Source organism: Oryctolagus cuniculus, chromosome 8 (genome assembly GCF_964237555.1).
Source record: "Oryctolagus cuniculus chromosome 8, mOryCun1.1, whole genome shotgun sequence".
In the NCBI taxonomy this organism is placed as follows: domain Eukaryota; kingdom Metazoa; phylum Chordata; class Mammalia; order Lagomorpha; family Leporidae; genus Oryctolagus; species Oryctolagus cuniculus.
Window position 1 is genome coordinate 12,068,204 of NC_091439.1, and position 17,304 is coordinate 12,085,507.

At 36.0% G+C, this 17,304-nt stretch overlaps 1 protein-coding gene and 1 long non-coding RNA gene across 8 annotated transcripts in view; one reads left to right on the forward strand and one right to left on the reverse strand.

Moving 5' to 3' along the window:
* Positions 1–17,304, forward strand: part of FBXW7 (F-box and WD repeat domain containing 7) — a 212,944-nt gene that overhangs the window by 68,008 nt on the left and 127,632 nt on the right. For 2 of the 5 annotated variants that reach the window (XM_051819993.2, XM_051819992.2), the window contains exon 2: positions 1,458–1,503. The exons of 1 other annotated variant lie outside the window; for it this stretch is intronic. Coding sequence is in view for 1 of the 4 variants with exons in the window: in XM_008267326.4 (XP_008265548.1) it covers positions 7,190–7,300 (111 nt within the window). In the remaining 3 variants the exon portion in view is untranslated. Of the gene's footprint in view, positions 1–1,457; positions 1,504–7,138; positions 7,301–17,304 lie in introns of those variants that run through there. 2 more of the 5 variants (XM_008267326.4, XM_008267329.4) reach the window with 2 other exon arrangements.
* LOC127483256 (uncharacterized) overlaps positions 1–17,304 on the reverse strand; it is a 38,049-nt gene that overhangs the window by 17,395 nt on the left and 3,350 nt on the right. The gene's annotated exons all lie outside the window — the stretch shown is intronic.

Below are 17,304 nucleotides of genomic sequence, written 5' to 3' on the forward strand. Positions count from 1 at the left end.
TTTTTATTTTTGACAGGCAGAGTGGACAGTGAGAGAGAGAGACAGAGAGAGAAAGGTCTTCCTTTGCCGTTGGTTCACCCTCCAATGGCCGCCGCTGCAGCTGGCGCACCGCGCTGATCCGATGGCAGGAGCCAGGATCCAGGTGCTTTTCCTGGTCTCCCATGGGGTGCAGGGCCCAAGCACCTGGGCCATCCTCCACTGCACTCCCTGGCCATAGCAGAGAGCTGGCCTGGAAGAGGGGCATGTAATTTGTTTATTATAAAATTAATTACAGCAACTTTTATAAATAGTAAAATTCATTTGCCAGTTTATGCAGTTTTTTAAATTATGGGTAAAATATTTAAATATTATTTTTTATTTTTTAATGCTTTATCTATTTATTTGAAAGGCAGAGTTAAAGAGAGGCAGAGGGAGAGAGGTCTTTCATCCGCTGGTTCACTCCCCAAACGGCCAGAGCTGGGCCTAACCGAAGCCAACAACCAGGAGCTTCTTCCAGCTCTCCCACATGGGTGTAGGGACCCAAGGACATGGGACATCTTCTACTGCTTTCCCAGGTTATAGCAGAGAGCCAGATTGGAAGTGGAGCAGCCGGGACTTGAACCAGTGCCCATATGGGATTCTGGCACCGCAGATGGCGGCCTCACCTGCTACGCCACGGTGCTGGCCCCTACATTTTATTTTTGCTATCAACAAACACAGAGAAGGAGAGGGAGGGAGGGAAGGAGAGAGAGAGAGAGATAGAGAGAGATAGAGATATCTTCCATTCGCTGGTTTACTCCCCAACTGGCCACAACTGCCGGAGCTGCAGAGAGAGAGAGAGAGAGAGAGAGAGAGAGATCTTCCATTCACTGGTTTACTCCCCAACTGGCCACAACTGCCGGAGCTGCGCTGATCCGAAGCCAGGAGCCAGAAACTTCTTCCATGTCTCCATGTGGGTGCAGGGGCCCAAAGACTTAGGCCATCTTCTGCTGCCTTCCCAGGTCCATAGCAGAGATCTGGATCGGAAGTGGAGCAGCCAGGACTTGAACTGGTGTTTATATGGGATGCTGGCACTGCGGGTGGCAGGTTTACCTGCTGTGCCACAGCACCGGCCCCATTGGTTCTACTTAAAAAACAAATTTTATTTGAAAGGCAGACACACACATGTGTTCCACATGCCTACTCCTGATCTGTAATTTTTAAAATTTATGATAGAGCTCATTATTTTTGTGGTCTAGTGGACTCTTCCAACATTTTTGTAATTTTTTAGCTTCTCTAAATATTACATTTGAAATTTGTTATTTATAAAATTATTAAAATGTTTTATATTATATGCCAAAGTTTTAGTACATGCTTTAAATTTTAAAGTGTTGAACACCAACATGCTACTTTAGTAAATGGAATTTTTGTGTAGATTTTACAGAGTAGATGAAACCTTACAGTTGAAAAATTCTTTTTTTTTTTTTTTTTTTATTTAGGGAATCTCAACCATCAGTGAGATTTTTAAAGACATATGAATTTTTGGTAAGTACCTGTTCTCCATGTTAAATTCTTTTCCTGTTACTAAAGTTTATACATATGCTAAATGAATGACATTTACAATGGCCAATGTAAAATATCAGTATAATTTATGTTTCTTTCAACTTCTACTTAGGCAGTAGAGTTTTTTCATTTCTGACCCTTTTTATAAACAGTTTTCAGAAAATTCTTCTTGTGTGCAGATTAAATATTAAGAGTTCAAAAAAGATGGTTTTAGAGGGCAGGAATGCTAATACTTTAGGAATGAACCCGAAATTTCTCTACTTCAACTTTCATGATAGTTCTCTGTTAGCTGCTGACATTAGTTCAGATTTCTTCTTTAGCTGTCCGTTGTTTGACTCTTTCTAATGGTGTTTTGTTTGCTACAACATGACAAGATAAACCCCCTTACTACAGCCAGGCTGTATTTTGTTTCCTGTCCAATTTCTTTGTGCCAAGAATAAAATATGAAGAATGTTGTAGGTGTAACAGTTAAGACTTTTATAAACTTATCATTTCACTAGATAAAGTAACTTACACAATTTTAGTTTTAAATAAAGGTAGATGAGTTCATCTCAGAATGTATTTTCCTTCAGCTATGCAATGTTTCAGATTTGCATGCATGGTGATTATAAATGCTTTGGTCAATCACGATTTAAAAATTAGTAAGTATACTTCAAAAGTGGGAGAGGTGTGCATAGATACCATGTCATCAAATGGTTAATATGTGATCTTTTGGTGATGGTTTCTGACGTAGCCCATGAAAGATATTTATGGAGGAATACATTATTGGACTGGGTAAAGGATTTTTCCTAGATAAAACATGAGAGGTCTACAGAAAGTTTGTGGAAGATGCATATCTTGAAATATTGAGCATAGATTTCAATTTTTTTTGGCACCAAAGTAAACTTATTTTTAAATTTCATTTTCTACAGTCTTTTTGAAGTAGACTCATATTTAATGATAAACATTAGTTTCTTTTATACTTTTTCATGTGTTTGAAGCAATAAATAGTTCAGCAGTGATGTTTTAAAATTCTAAAATAATGATAGTGGATGCTTAAATATTCCACAATTATACTGTTTGGCTTACTGCATGGTTGTAACAAGTATAGCAGTGTTAGGAGCAAATGACAATCTCACAGATTTTTACTCATGTAAAATGTGGTAACTGATTTCCTGAGATGTATTTAATAGAGAGGAGTCATTTACTATAATTTTCTCCCATCAATGCATGAATTTGAGTTAGAGGGAACCGGTTGTCTTTGCATTACATATGTTTGTGTTGTATGTTTCCTCTTTGTAAATTTATTTATTTTTAGTGGCAGTTTTGTTGAGATATAGTTTTCATACCAGAAAATTCAACCCTAACCGTATCTCACTGATAGTTTGGCAAAATCTCAGAGTTGTGCAGTTATCATCTCTAATCTTAGGATGCCTCTATCACTTTCCCTTCTATCCTCCATCTCTCACCTCCTAGCTCTAGGTAACCACCAGTGTACTTTATGCTTACATGGATTTGCCCATTTCTGAACATTTTACAAAAATAGAATCATATAATATTTGTCTTTTTGTGTCTGGCTTCTTTCCATAATATATATTCTTAACATAATATATAGAGTGTGTATCAATATCTCATTCATTTTTGTAGCTGAGTAATATTCCATTGTATACCACTTTTTTTTTTTTGGCTGTTAGGAACACTCTGTTGTGAACATTCTTACTCTTGTATAAGTTTTTGTGAAGACATAGATTTTAGTTTCTTTTGTAGATATATGGATAGGCTAGAATTGCTGGCTAATACAGTAACTTGGTGTAATTCTTTGAGAAACTCTCATAATGGTGTACCATTTTGCAGTCCCACCAGTAGTATATAAGCATATAAGAATCTCTAGTTTCTTTGCATCCTCATGGACAAATATTGTATTTCAGTCATTCTAATTAATATGAGGTGGAATATCATTGTGGTTTTTTATTCTAATTTCCATATGCTTATTGACTGCTTATCTTCTTTGCAGAAATATCTATTCAAATCCTTTGCCCATTTAAAAAATTGCGTGATGCCCTTTCTTTATATGTCCCAGGAACTAGGTCCTTATTGGATATATGTTTTTCAAATATTTTTCCTATTCTGTGGATTGTCTCCTTTACTTTTTTGATGGTGTCATTCAGACCACAAATCTTTTTAATTTTGGTGAAACCTAATCTTTTATCTCTTTCCTTCAATTCTTGTGTTTTCAGTGTCATATTGCAAATTGATTTTTAAATAAATATTCATTGATAGTTTAGTTCTGTGACAAGGTTTTAATTATCACAGAACTCTGAGAAAGCATTGGCATTTGCTGTATTTGACAGCCAAAGCCCAAAGGAGGCAATTATTTTTGCATTTGTGTTTCAATTCCCGAGCTAATTGTTTTAAGGAAATCCTTATATTTTGATCCTATGTCTTACCATGAAAATATTAGCTTTGTGTGATACGTTTATTGCCACTAGTCTCGTGAATTTATGTTCCTTTTTTTGGATTAGAGAAGGGAGGGGCCGTCCTTAATAGTTGAGACAGTCATGGCTGTAACTGCATATTTGATTTCACACCATAATAAACCATTGCCTTTTAGATTTAGAGTATTATCAGAGGTCTTTGCTCTGTGAAGAAAAAATAGATTTTGAGAATCTCATTGATTTTAGGCTTGTGCAGAAAACTGGTAGACAAAAACATTTTTGTACATCTACTATGACATATGTAGTTTTCCTCTGCTTTATTAATTACATGTTTTTAAAAAAAATTCTGTAGGATCAGAGTCCTAAGTTATTTTTTATCATTATGTGACTTTTACTATTGGACAAGAACTGACTCATGTGAGATTTGTGTTTGCTCTTGTTTGTTTTTTGATTGAGTCCATTCCTCTACCTGCATGCAGTTTAGGTAGCCAGAAGTTGGCTTGAGGTGTCAGAGGACACAAAATGGGGCTAACGGCATGGTTAAAATTAAGGGGAGAAATCCTAAAAGTAGCGTAACACCCGGTGTTGTGAATCATCTATCTGAATAGAATCTGAACCCAGTTCATTAGCTGACCACCAAACTACTCAGGTGCAGGGATAATCCACAGAGCATCAGACTAAAAGAAAGCAGCAGCTAGAAGGTGAAATCAGTTGTTGCTCACCACAGAGGAGATGGCATTTGTAGTTTGAGTTCAGGCAAGCCTGTTAGAACTATATAACACCAAAATCAAAACCGAACAGATCTTTGAAAGAATATAACAAAAACCAGAATTGCTAAAATATGCTATTAGCAATGTCCATTTTAACCAAAATTATTGGATATGCAAAGAAATTGGAAATGTGGCCCATTTCCAGTTAAAGAAAATTAATCAGTATAAACTAGTCTTAAGTAGGGCTAGAAATTTCAAACTCTTGAAAGACTTTAAAGCAACTTTAAGTATAATCAGAAGAATTAAAGAATCCTGTGTTAAAAGGATTAAAGAAAAATAGCCCTACTGAGTGAACAGACAGGCGATCTCAACAGAGAAACATACTGCAAAGAAGAAGCAAAAGAGGGATGGGTGTTGTGGTGCAGCAAGTTAAGCGGCTACTTAGGACACCCACATCCAACACTGGAGTGCCTGTTTCCACTGCCGGCTACTCCGCTTCCATCCAGCTTTCTGCTAATACACATGCTGGGAAAAAGAAGATGATGGCTCAAGACTTCAGTCCCTGCCATCCATGTGGGAGACTGCATGGAGCTGTCCTGGCCCAGCTCTGGCTATTGCAGGTGTTTGGAGAGTGAACCAACAGGTGGAAGACTTCTCTCTCTCTTTCTCTTTCTCTTTCTGTTGCTTTTTCATATAAAACAATAAATAACAAGCTTTTTGAAAAAGAAGAGTAAAAAAGAGAATTTTAGGGTTGAGAAAATCAGTATCTGTTGGGATTCCCACATCCCACACTGGAGTGCCTGGGGTTTGAGTCTTGGGTCTAATCCTGATTCTAGCAAGCAGCAGGAGATGGCTTAAGCAGTTGAGTCCCTGCTACCCATCTGGGAGACCTGGATTGAGTTCCTGGATCCCAATTTTGGCTTTGCCAAGCCCCATATCTTTTGCTAGCATTTGGAGAGTAAGCAAGCAATGAGAACACACTCTCTCTTCTACCCCTGGCTCAAATTTTTTAAAAAAGGGGTATATGTGAAATGTAATTAGGTAAAGAAAATCAGCTGTTGGAGATGACAAACTAATCACTGAAAGATAGAAAGAGTGGAGACAAATGAACAGAGTTTGAGACGCCTGTGACAACATACCCAGTGTTGAGCATGCAGCTGAGTCGAGTCTCAGGAGAATAAATAATGCCTGGTGGAGAGCACCAATTTACACGTCCAGGAAGCACAGCAAACATCAGCATAAACACACAGAAACAACCCATCTAGCTATGTAGGTGGCCAAATTGTCCAAATCATGAATGCAGCAAGAGAAAAATAACTTATAAGAAAAATGGAGGCTAGAAAACATGGAAATAATATATTCAAATAGCTGAAAGGAAAGAAAGCTATCAAGTAACAATTCTATATCCACCTAAGATTCAAAAAAATAAAGATGTATTCAGATAAACAGAAACTAGGACTTTTCACTGTCTGACCCCATTACAAGCAATTCTGAAGGAACTTCATCAGCCCGAGTGCCATTACAGGAAGGCAGGAATCAATATCAAAACTCGTAAATATGTAATCTATTATAACTTTTGTAATCAATAAAAACTGCATATCTTCCTTATTTTAAAAAATTATCTATGACTTAAAGGAAAATTTATGATGTTGTATTGTTGGGTTTCTAATGTATATATGTAGCATTATCACAAAGTTAAGGTATTTCTGTCTGGTTTAATTTGCACTTCCCCGATGCCAGTGTTGAGCATTTTTCATGAGTTTTTGTCCATTTCAGTATCTCTTTTTGTGAAGTGTCTGGTCGAGATTTTGAGAACTCACATGATCCATAGTGTTAAATATGCACATGCCATAGTAAGACATACAATGAAAAGTTGACATTCAACAATATTTAGTATTCTAAGTTATGAACAGATCTTTCCTTTATTTAGGTTATCTGTTACACTTCTCAGTAATATAGTTTTTTTTTTTTTTACTTTTGAAAATGTAGTAAAATATGTATAAAATAAAGTTTTCCATTTTAATCATTTTAGATGTACAATTCATTAACATTATTGATGATTACAGTGGTGTGCATCTGTCACCACTGTTTCCAGAACTTTTCCATCACTCCAAACAGAAACTTTATACCCATTAAGTAGTATTTCTCTTTTTGCCTTTCCTAGTCCCTGGTAATTTTTACTGTTTGTCTTCATGAATTTTCCTTATCTCCATATTTCATATAATGGAATCCTATAATATTTATCTAATGAGATTGGAGCCTACTAGTAGGAGATAAGGTTGTAAAGGAAAACAAAGGCTAAATTATATATGGCCTGGATAGGCTAAGGTAAGGAATTTAAGTTTTAATTCTAGTTGTAATGGGATCACTTGCTGGAGTTTTTCACATACTGATTGGTGGTGAGATTTTCTCATGTGCTCTTCTGGGGACCCAGGCTTCTTTCATCTTTTGGCTCCATCACTCCATTGTGCTTTATTCTCATGTTTTTTTCAGCTGTATCAGGAAAGGGAGATAACCTGGATACCTGTTCTCTTAAAATACCCAATGCAGAAGGACATACATTACTTCCAAAACTCTTCCTCCTTTGGTGAGAATTTAGTTACATGTAATTGCAAGGGAGTCATGCGCTCAGCTACAATCCTGTTACTATGGAAGGTGAGAATGAATTTTGGTTAAAAAATTTGGTGTCTCTGCCATGTTGATACTTACATATTAGCATATAAAATCTGACTTACTCTACTATTTAGTATTCCATATTAAGATTGTACTATAGTTTAATAGTTAACTTTCCCTTTTTTGCTAGATTAAAGTCATTTTGATTTTCTTGGTATCACAAGCAAGTTTGCAGCAGGAAACCTTATTATGCCTCTGGACATTAGGGTAATAACAAAAAGTGTAATTGCAGCATAATAGGATCTAAACATTAAACATAGACATTGTAACATTGTCCTTCAGCTGTTACTTCATCAATGGATGAGAGTTTCCTTTTCCCTGTCTCCCTCATTATCACTTTTTTATAATTGAGCTGAAAATGTTTCTTCATTGTTTTGATTTGTGTTTACTTTATTACTAGTGAGATTTAATATCTTTTGGTAAGTTTTTGGCTACTTCTTCTGTGAATTGCATATTATATATTCCTAATTTTTCTATTAAAGTTGCTTTTAAAAATTTGGTTAATCTTTTAATCCTTTGCCCCCGATATATGTTTCAAAAACATCTTCCCAGTTTGCAGTCAGTTAAAAAAGTTATTTGTGGTGTTTGTTCTATTGTTTCTTTACTATTTCAATATAGAAATAAAAAGTTTGACATATTAAACTTCATATTACTTGTTTCCAAACTGCAAGCATTATCTATTTTTATAAAGTTTTTTAGATTCTAAAAAATTTCTAGTTTTTTTGTCTTTTGTTATTTTCCCCTTTTATTTAAAAATTTTCAGGACTAAAGAGAATAGTGCAATGATAACGTGACAGTCTTCACCTAGACTTATAACTTTATATTTTGTTAATATCTCACTATATTTTCTTATATTCTGTATATTTTGTTTGTATCCATATCTACATTTAACATAAAATTTTATTTTGGTTAATTAATTAGTGAGTTTTAGACATCTTGACACTTTAGTAATAAATACTAAGCATTCGTAAAATAAGAATAAAATATTTTCCATGTACACCCACAGTACCATTTTTATTCCTATGAAGATTATCCCTAATTTGATAAAATCTAACAACATAATTCATTTACAGATTTTCCCAGTTACCTAAAGCCTTTTATAATTTCCATCTCTGCCCTCACCAGCTCTCCTCACCCAGTGGTGCCTGCTCAATCCAGGATGACTCATTGTGTGTGACTGTCACGGCTAGATTCTTGAAACATTCTGCTACCTTGATTTTGCATTTTATGACACTGACTTTTTGAAGAGTCTAGCCAGTTGCTTTGTAGAAAACCCTACATTCTCAGGTTTTTCTGCTCCCTTATGAATGGATTCACAATTACAACATACGTGATAATGTATGCTTTTCAGTATAGCCCATTTGGAGTCACTTTTTATGGTTCAATTTATTAATGTTGTTAAGATTGATGATTTACTCAGAGTAGTGATAAACAGATCTCTTCTCTGTACAGACACTGCTTCTTCGTAATTTATAAATCTGAGGTTGAGACTCGGAAGCCACATGACTCTGCTGTTTGCTACCATGTTTTTACCTAATGATTTTATAGTCCATTGAGGCTTCTTGCTTGAATGAGTTATTACACTGAGTTGAAATGTCTACTCTATTTAAAAACACCTATGTAGTATTTCCACATTAGATACTGTTGGTATACTGCACTGTTAGTGTAGCCGGTGGAGAGCATTTGCTTCTCATTGTTAATGCCCTCCGGGAGAGCACACCACTAGGAAATCTGACAGTTAGACAAATTGATATGCTACCTACTGCACCAAGAAAGAATACACAAGATGGAAAATCATAGGGGTTCTCAATAAGAAGATGGTAGGAAGGACTTGAAGGATTTGAACTTTGGTTGGGTGATTTTGTGATGCTCCAGGCAGGAGTTGGGTACTGTCAGAAATCAGGACTAATTTTATCATTTGGTATCTCAGCAAATCCTAAATACAGGGAGAGCAAAATAGAGGGAGACTAAAGCCACAGTTGTTAAGCAGCGGTCACTCTGAGGGGGGAAGATGTTTGGTATTTTGTGTCTTGGACCATGTTTGTGTTTTGTCTCTACTTAGACATGCATACAAGTGGTCTTGTTTTCGTGTTGATGTCTCCTGGTCACCAAGTGGCCTTGTCTGATATTGATGTTCTGTGAAATTGTTTGATGTTCAGCAGAAGAGTGCCGCAGCCTGGCTGTCTGATAGCACCAGGATGGCTCCTGGCTCATAGGAGCTGCTTCTTTTTGTTCTAATTGTCATTTTAAAGAAAATGTGTAACCCATTGTTTATCTTAGAAGTTTTCTCACTGGGTGTACAGGTGGGTCATGACTTACAACAGTTTGACTTCATGCTTTTTCGACTTTATGATGGTGCGAAAGTGATATGATAGCATTAGTAGAAACCATCCTTCAGATAGTGATCTTTTCCCAGGCTAGCATTATGCCACGTAACTGTCTCCATGCTGCATAGTGACACAGGCACAGCTCCTAGTCACAGTCATGAGAGGAGACGAGGGACACTCATTAAGATGAGGAGCATCTGTGCTCTCTCCTGTGAAGTTCTAAGAATGGTGACTGCACATCATAGACAGAGGAGTGGAGGATGGCGGCAAGGCTCAGATGTGGATACAGATTTTGTGTTCTTTGTGCTTTGTCAGTAAGGTCATGACAGGCAGAGTGGACAGTGAGAGAGAGAGACAGAGAGAAAGGTCTTCCTTTGCCGTTGGTTCACCCTCCAGTGGCCTCCGCGGCTGGCGCGCTGAGGCCGGCGCACCGTGCTGATCCGATGGCAGGAGCCAGGTACTTATCCTGGTCTCCCATGGGGTGCAGGGCCCAAGCACTTAGGCCATCCTCCACTGCACTCCCTGGCCACAGCAGAGAGCTGGCCTGGAAGAGGGGCAAACCGGGATAGAATCCGGTGCCCCGACCAGGACTAGAACCCAGTGTGCTGGCGCCGCAAGGCGGAGGATTAGCCTAGTGAGCCGCAGCGCTGGCCACACAGGTAATTTTAATAGCTTAAGTTTTGGATATTTTTAGTTGTATATATTTACAATAAGGAATTTAACAGTTAATAATAGTGATTTAGCTTTGGATTCTATCTCTTGGGAGTTTTAATACAGTATAAGTACAACAATATAGAAATAAATTGCCCAAACTGATAAAAATCCAGAGTTACATGTATTTATATTTATTAAGACAGTCACTTTGTTTTTAATTCTCTATCTTTAAATGAAATACTTTTGAACTCAATATAATATTAATATCCTTTAAATATGGGCGTTCCATGTGTGATTCAATTTGAAAAGGATTCTATTAGGGGTAAAATATATACCATTATTTCATACTGTTAATGGGTATAAAATAAACATCTGTTTGATTGTTTAGTATTTTTCTTGCCATGGATGATTGGCTACTACTTTAACTCAGAATAAGTACAGTACATTTTTATTTTCTTTCCTAAGATTTTGCTTTTGAGGATTTTTGATTTCTCCTAATCCATTTATTATGGAAATTAGCAATTTTTAAATTTCATGCAATATATTCTAGATAGGAAAACAATTTAAAATGTTTTTTATGTAACTATTTTAGTAATATAGCATATACTTTGATTTTTAAAAGGTAGCCCTTCATGACCAAAGTATTTTGTGATATCTTAGTTTGTGGTATGAATTTCAATTATACGTTAATGCCTTGGAAGACAGTTTATATAACTGTCTTTGACTTTTAGAAATTGACATGTTGGTCCCCTAGGCTGTCTTCTCTCCAGACTCCCTCCTTTCCCTTTCCTCTAATACCCATTGAAACCACTTTATTCTCTACTTTATAGTTATGGAAGAGAGTTTCTCCGTGCTGCCCCCTCCCATGCCTATTAGAATCCACAGGCAGTCAGAAGGGATTGTTAGGAATGATGAGATATATAAAGCATTACTGTCTGTAGTTTGTAGTATAAAAGAAAATGATAGTTACTATAGTTTTATTTTTTTAAAAAACAAATTGATGGCCGGCGCCGCAGCTCACTAGGCTAATCCTCCGCCTAGCGGCGCCGGCACACCGGGTTCTAGTCCCGGTCGGGGCGCCGGATTCTGTCCCGGTTGCCCCTCTTCCAGGCCAGCCCTCTGCTGTGGCCAGGGAGTGCAGTGGAGGATGGCCCAGGTGCTTGGGCCCTGCACCCCATGGGAGACCAGGAAAAGCACCTGGCTCCTGGCTCCTGCCATCGGATCAGCGCGGTGCGCCGGCCGCAGCGCGCTGGCCGCGGCGGCCATTGGAGGGTGAACCAACGGCAAAGGAAGACCTTTCTCTCTGTCTCTCTCTCTCACTGTCCACTCTGCCTGTCAAAAATAAAAAAAAAAAAAAAAAAAAAAAATTGAAAGAACTTATTTGAGAGGCAAAGAGAGAGAGAGAGAGCTCCTGTCTGCTGGTTTATTCCCCACATGCTTGCAATCACTGGGACCAGCCTGGTTGGAAGCTGGGAGCTGGGTACTCAATCCAGATCTCCCATGTAGGTGCAGTAACTCAATCCAGATCTACATAGGTGAAGCAACTCAATTACTTGATCCTCACTGTTGCCCCTTAGGGTTTGCGTTAGCAGGAAGCTAGAATTATGAGCAGGAGCTGTGTATTCAAGCCAAGTACTCCAGTGTGGGGCACGGCATCTTCACTGGCCTGTTGTCACAGTAGGCTAGTTTGTATTTTCCAGGATGTTGTGTAAGTAGATCATACATTGCGCCTTCTCTTTTGTTTGGCTTCTTTTCTCCAGCTCCTATATTATTAGATGAAATATCAATACTTCATTCCTTTTTATTGGGAAATAGTTTTCCATTTTTTGATATATCACAATTTGTTTTTACCTTTTTCCATTTACCTGTTACTAGATTGAGTTGTTAGTAGTTTTGGACTATTATATATAAAGGGTCCACAAACAAACATGTGTATGTAGTTTTTTTAAGTGTACGTGTGCTTTAATTTCTCCTGTGACTAGAATGGCTAAGTCATATAATGGGTATATGTTTTTCTTTATAAGAAACTCCAAACTTTCCAAAGTGGTTGTGCCATTTTATATTACCACTGGTGATGTGTGGGCATTCCAGTTGATCTTCGTTCTCAGAATACTTTCATGGTCAATTTTGATTTTACCTGTTTTAGTGGCTATGTAATGACAGCTCATTGTGGTATTAATTTATATTTGCCTAATTAGTCATAATGCTGGACATCTCTGCCAGTGCTTGTTTATATTTATTAATATATTTTCTTTTGTTGAGATGCTTTCTCAAATCTTTTGCTTATTTTTTCCCCTTTGAATTGTCTTACTGAGTTGTAAGAGTTCTTTATATAGTTAGAAACAAGCGCCTTGGAATTATTAGGGCTTTCCCAGTTTGTGACTTGCCTTTTCATTTTTTATTAGTGTCTTGAAGTTCAAAAGCCTTTTTTTTTTTTTTTTGAAGCAGTCTGTATTTTCTTTTTTTTTTTTTTTTTTAAGATTTATTTTATTTTACTTGAAAGTCACAGTTACACTGAGAGAGGAGAGGAGGGAGGGAGGGATGGAAGTAGGAAGGGGAAGAGAGAGAGAAAGAGAGAGAGAGAGAATGAAAGAAGTCTTCCATCCACTGTTTCACTGCCCAGATGGCCACAATGGCCGGAGCTGCACCCATCTGGAGCCAGGAGCCAGGAGCCTCCTCCAGGTGTCCCACATAGGTGCAGGGGCCCAAGGACTTGGGCCATCTACTGCCTTCCTAGGCCATAGCAGAAAGCTGGATCAGAAGTGGAGCAGCCGGGTCCCAAACCAGCGCCCATATGGGATGCTGGCACCGCAGGCGGCAGCTCTACCTGCTACGCCACAGTGCCAGCCCCTGTATTTTCTTTTTATAGTTCTTCTGTGTGTGTGTGTGTGTGTTGTATTTTGTTTGGTGGAATGATAGCCCTGGAAAGATGTCCATGTTCTAATTTCTAGGTCTGTTAATGTGTTACTTTACTGGTGAAAGGCATTTGTATATTGTGGTTAAGTTGAGGATCTTGAGGCAGAGAGGTTGTTCTTGACTATCCAGGTGAGCCTAGTGCAGTCACGGAGTCCTTGTAATTGTGAGGCAGAACGGTCAGGATGAGAGGGAAGATGAGGAGACTGAAGTGGAGTTTGGAATAAACTAAGGAATTCAAGACAGCTTTCTAAAAGCTGGAAATGACAAGGAAACCTACTCTGTTCCAGAGCTTCTAGAACTCACTAGACTTCTGGTCTCAAGAACGTGTAATACTAGATTTCTATTATTTTTTGCTACTAGGTTCGTGGTAGTTTGATATACAGCCATTGGAAGCTAATATAGACTTTGACACTTATAAGGATGTTTCAAAAGTTTCGTAAAAATTGAATTAAAATGTTTTATTTTTGTGCAAAAAAATTGAAATTCACACTTGGTATTTTTCTTGATGCACATTTTCCATGAACTTTTTTGAAGTCCCTTGATATAAGTGGAATTCTACAAACGCCTAATTCTACAAATGTCTAAAAATGTGGAAGTCACTGAGTAGTAGGTGGAAACTGGTAAAATTTTGAGAAACATAGAAAAAGCCTAAATTGCATCAAATGTACTATTCATAGAAATACATTTGTCAGAGTCTCTTTTGGCCAAATCTCTGAAGGAGGTGAGAAACAAAGTTGAGAGAACCTACATTATCTTTAGAGAATGCCTAACTCATCGTAATGAGAATGCTAGTAAAAAGTGGCACATGTAAGATGCTAATGATCCAGACTCAGAAGGAAGTAAGAAGATGGGAAAGAAAGCCTATATCTTCTTAGAGAATATCTAGATTGTCATAAACGGACTGTTACTGGAAGTGTGAATGTTAAAGGTGTTTCCGCTGGTGTGGGCTCTAAAGGAAATAAGTAGCATATATTTTTTGGAAACGAATAAAGGAGATTGTATTAGATAGTGACAGAAGGCGTACCTGAGTATTTTCCTATCCTATATTTATGTGACTCTTTTCTGTCTTGTGTTGGTATGGTAGCAAACATTTGTGTATACATTTACTGTTTTATTTTATACTTTGATAACATAGTTTTAATTAAAGTCACAGACTTATGTTATATAAATTAAATTTCTAGTTTAATAAGAAATCAGTATTCGTTAGCACAAACATCATGGTAGACTATATTGCTTATTTTTGAAACTTACTAAAGACTTTCTGCAACTTACTTTGGAATAAAGGATAATAAATAATAATTATCTTTAAAATCTTTAATTTCTAGGTTTCTTTTTTATAAAAATTTAAAAACACATTTTGAATTTATGAATAAAATTAACTTAAAAATACATACATTAGTTTTATTCAGAAGTGCCTGGTATTGAAAGAAATGATTTGGAAAGTGATAGTGCATTGTTAGGGTAATTTTCAATGGTAGTTTTTTTAATGGCTAATATTTATTAGATTCAATTTATAAATATCCATTCATTGTGTTTATCCTCTTATTTAAAATCTTTTGCTTCTGTATTGTAGGCTCTTTGATTGCTTGTGTTTTAGAAGGAGGATATAGAAAAAGTAACTCATATTTTTAATTATTGCTAAGTTGAAATCAGTGTTTAAATTTTAAACAAAGTTTTCAACAAAATTTAAATTTTAAACAGAATTTTAAACCTAATTGATTTAGTGTGTAATTCCTAAATATTATAGTTCCCTCTTCTGTCATTTCAGAGCTATTGCACTATGTTAAAATTTTCAGATTCATTTCAACATGTTTAAAAATTACCAATAGACTTAATTTGCTATTTGATTCCCTGAAGTGAAGACGTTTATGTCTCCTGGTTCTATGGCTAGTATTGCTTTTGAAATAATCGTTACCAAAAGTTATTTGTAGGAAACATAGGAGACTGGGACACAAGGTAGGTGATGCAATGAAGAAACACAAAGACAATTTTAGAATATAAGATACCTAACATGGTTTCTGCAAGTTAATGGTATGAGAAACAGTAAAAGGGTATCCCTAGGGAATTGATCTCACGTGAAAGAGTTGTGAAAAAATCATGGCCGTATACAGAGTGGTTCTCCTTTGGCTTCTGTTTAGATCAAGTTGAGTAAAAATTATTTTAAGACAGTAGGAAATTTGAATATTTACTAAGTTAGTATTATGGAAATATCATTTCATGAGAGGATTTAATGATTTTATGAGTATGAAAGGCAATGGCCAAGTCAGTTAAAGGTGCATAGTGATGTGCATGATTGGGTGAGATATTGACATGTTATCTGGGATTTACTTTAAATTGTGTTAGAAAAAAAGAATAAAAAGTGGAGTAATATTGGTAATACCTTGAGAAATTAATGAGCATGAGTGATCTGTGCATATATACTGGTTCTTTATACTTTTCTCCTTTAGTATGTATAATTTCAAAATTTTCATTAAAAATCCAAAGTTTTTTTCACTGACTGCATTTCCTTTTTTTGCTGTGACTACTCTTCTCCCAGTGTTTAAAAATGTTCATAAGTATTGTTAACAAATTATTTAGCTTTCCATAAAGAAAATGAGGCTTTTCCTGATACTTTCGTATTTCCTCATCTATTTTTTTTCTTACCAGTTATTACATCTACTGTAGTAAATCATTGTCTTGTTATGTCTTACCCCTTGAAATACAAATTCAATGAAGAAGGTTTTTTTTGTGAGTGTATTTTGTATATTGCCACATCTTCATTATCCATACCTTTCCAGTATGTGGTAGAACTTGGTAATATTTGAATGAATGAATGAATGAGTGAATGGGAATCAGAACTCTTAGAAGACTGAAGGCTTGGCCAAAGACAAATCCAAGAACTCATTTGAAACGTCACCCATGGATCTTTATGAGGGAAATGTTGGTGAAACCCCATAGTTTAGGAGAAAATGAAGCCCTCTCCCCAATGTTTGTAAAATCTTAGCATATCAGCCATTCACCATAGGGTCAGCAACAGAAATTGCTATACAGTAATAAAGTTATTATATTGTAGTTTCTCTTTCACATATTCTAAAAGTGTTTTTCTTCTTATCTCTTTATTACTGAAAGATTGCCTCTCCTTGAGATATGTATTCTGTTTAGTTTATTTCTCCCTAGGAAAAAAAGTTACTTAAAAATAGTGATTGGAATAGGCGAGGTGAGTTTAGAAGCTGTCTTTATAATTCCTTTTTACATGAAAAATCTATAATTTCATATTTTTACTTTGCCCATCAACTGACTTTCTACTTTTTTCAATATATATGTGTTTATAAGCCAGATTTTTTTAAATCTTGCTCTATGGACATCACAATAATCAGTTATCTACTTAAAAATAGATATTAGTTTTTTAACATGACTGTGAAGCACAGCTAATAATAATTGTGCTCAATAATTATGACTAAAAGTTGAGTTTTTAAAATATCTGAAACTTTAGAAACATTTTTATTTGATATCTTAAAATGACTTTTTTTGGAATTTCTGCTTTTACAGTGACTGAAGTGATTTTTATAATCAAGTAGCCTTGACTTAAGGCAAATACAAGGAAAAATTTCTATTGATTCTCAATTTGTTTTGATTTCAGGGCCACTTTAAACTCTAAAAAATTATTGAACATCCCAAGGAGATTTGATTTATGTAGGTTATATACCTTAATATTTTACCCTGTTAGAAAATAAAACAAGTTTAAAAGATACTCACTTAATTAAATACATTTAAAAATAAGTTAATTACATATTGACTTTTTGTTAGAGGGACAGAAACAGGCTTATTTCCCTGAAACAGCAACAGTAATGAGAAGAATGACATTGTTTTTCACTTCAGTAAATATATTTAGAGTCTGGCTCAATAGGAGACAGTTGGATTCTCTTAAGTGCTTCTCCATTCAGTCTGGTAATTATTATTTGCCCTGTAGTCTTAGGAAAACTTTACTTTATGTATGCTCATATAATGATACATTGAGAGTAAACACTTATAGTAACATAGTTATATTATTATAAAAATAGTTTTGCTCTCAGGCACTTCATGTGAAGGTCTTGGGAACCCTTAAGGTCC